Source organism: Pistacia vera, unplaced genomic scaffold (genome assembly GCF_008641045.1).
Source record: "Pistacia vera cultivar Batoury unplaced genomic scaffold, PisVer_v2 Contig507, whole genome shotgun sequence".
In the NCBI taxonomy this organism is placed as follows: domain Eukaryota; kingdom Viridiplantae; phylum Streptophyta; class Magnoliopsida; order Sapindales; family Anacardiaceae; genus Pistacia; species Pistacia vera.
Genome location: NW_022196343.1, coordinates 1,501,929 through 1,503,822, shown reverse-complemented (window position 1 = coordinate 1,503,822; position 1,894 = coordinate 1,501,929). Strand labels below are relative to the sequence as shown.

Sequence of the window (1,894 nt, the reverse complement as noted above, 5' to 3'; positions counted from 1 at the left end):
CAAGGCATTGGCATGGTTTTCCAAGGTTGCGGATAGGGGTGAACCCCAGTCCATGGAATTTCTTGGAGAGATATATGCAGGAGGAGCTGGTGTTGAAAGGAACTACACTAAGGCACTTGAATGGCTGACGCTTCTAGACAGCAGCTTTATTCGGCGTATAATGGAATGGGGTATTTGCATGTCAAGGGCTATGAAGTGGAAAAGAAAAATTACACCACAGTAAGTTCCTTTGCTTCTGTAGTGGTTTTTGTACATTTTGAGTTTTCAAGTGCATTAATTTAGTATCCGAGATAATTACTCTTGGGTTGGCATCATATAAAATTGAATTTAGAAGTAACTAACCAAAAGAGATTTAATGCTACTTATAGCATCGGTGATGTTTTTTGCACTATTTTTGCTTGAATGCTAGTATCCCTTTTTGCTGTCATCTATATTGATTAAGTTCTTTAAAGTCTATTAAGGAGTTATTTGAAGAGTTTAGAATGAAAACCAATTCTTTGTACTATAGGAAAAAGTGTACTTTGGGAAGGCGGCTGATAATGAAGAGGCTAGTGAGCATTATAACCTTGGAGTAATGTATCTGAAAAGGAGTGGAGTGAAGAGAGATGTGAAGTTAGCATGCAAATACTTTTTAGCGGTTGGCAATGCGGCTCACCAGAAGGTATTTTACCAGTTGGCAAAAATGTTTCACGTGGGGCTTAAGCAGAATCTACAAATGGTAAATTTAGTGGTATTAAGGACCATTTGTACCTTTGTAGTTAATGCTATTATGGTACATTTAGTGCTATAATGGCTCTCATCTCAACATGACTATGTAATCTCACTTTGTTTTTTGAGTATAGAGCCCATTTGTACCTTTGTAGTTAATACTGTTGTATTTAATTTGATTACAAGATGGCTAATTTCTAACTAAGGAGTACATTGTAAAAGTAGATTTAACTCAAATGAAATGTGCATCCAGCAAACTATACAATTGTAAAAGGTACTTCTAACTCAAATGAAATGTGTTAAGGAGTACAATTGTAAAAGTACTTTGTACATTGTAAAAGTAATTTATACATTGTAAAAGTAGATATAACTCAGATGAAATGTGCATCCAGCAAACTATACAATTGTAAAAGGTACTTCTAACTCAAATGAAATGTGTTAAGGAGTACAATTGTAAAAGTACTTTGTAGTTTGTACATTGTAAAAGTAGATTTAACTAAGATGAAATGTGTATCCAGGAAACTACACAATTATAAAAGGTACTTCTAACTCAAATCAAAAGTGTTAAAGGAGTACAATTGTAAAAGTACTTTTAAGTTTTAACTCAAATGAAAAATGTATCCAGCCAACTATACACTGCTGAAGCTGCCAAAAAAATCAGTTTTCAGATGCTGAACCAACACTGCACAAGTTGCAAAAATGCAAACAATTGAGCTGCAACTCCAGAAAAAACACTCCCGGAAACTGCCAGTCTAGAACAGCCGGGAACATCCAAGCAGCCTCCCCAGAATAAGCTTAACTTCCAGCAGACAAGAAACTGCAAAACCTGCAGAACTGTCCATGGAACAGCAGAAAAATGCAGCAATTAAGCTGCAGCTCCACAGCCAGCACCTTCCCAAAATTCTCCTCTAGAAACACCACACAGACACAAAAGAAAGCAGCTTTCTGTTGCAGCAACTTCAACATGCNGAGCTGAGTGAGAGGCAGGATTAAAGTATTGAAATTGGGAGTTTGCTTAGGTACTAAGTACTATGGAACAGGATTATAGCCAGCAACACTAACACCTTTATGACCAAAACTAGGACTATAGTCCCCATCAGTGGCACCTTGATGATTAACAGGAACAAAATTCACATGTTGAGCTAAAAGAGCTGAGTGAGAGGCAGGATTAAAGTATTGAAATTGG

The 1,894-nt window shown here is 36.7% G+C and overlaps 1 protein-coding gene across 1 annotated transcript; it reads left to right on the top strand.

The window, feature by feature from the left end:
• The first annotated feature begins 6 nt into the window (after positions 1-6).
• On the top strand, positions 7-980 carry LOC116105869 (ERAD-associated E3 ubiquitin-protein ligase component HRD3A-like). The gene is made up of 2 exons (XM_031392264.1): positions 7-219; positions 509-980. The coding sequence occupies exons 1-2, from the start codon at positions 121-123 to the stop codon at positions 788-790; spliced, it is 381 nt and encodes a 126-aa protein (XP_031248124.1). The 5' UTR covers positions 7-120; the 3' UTR covers positions 791-980.
• The last annotated feature ends 914 nt before the right edge of the window (positions 981-1,894 follow it).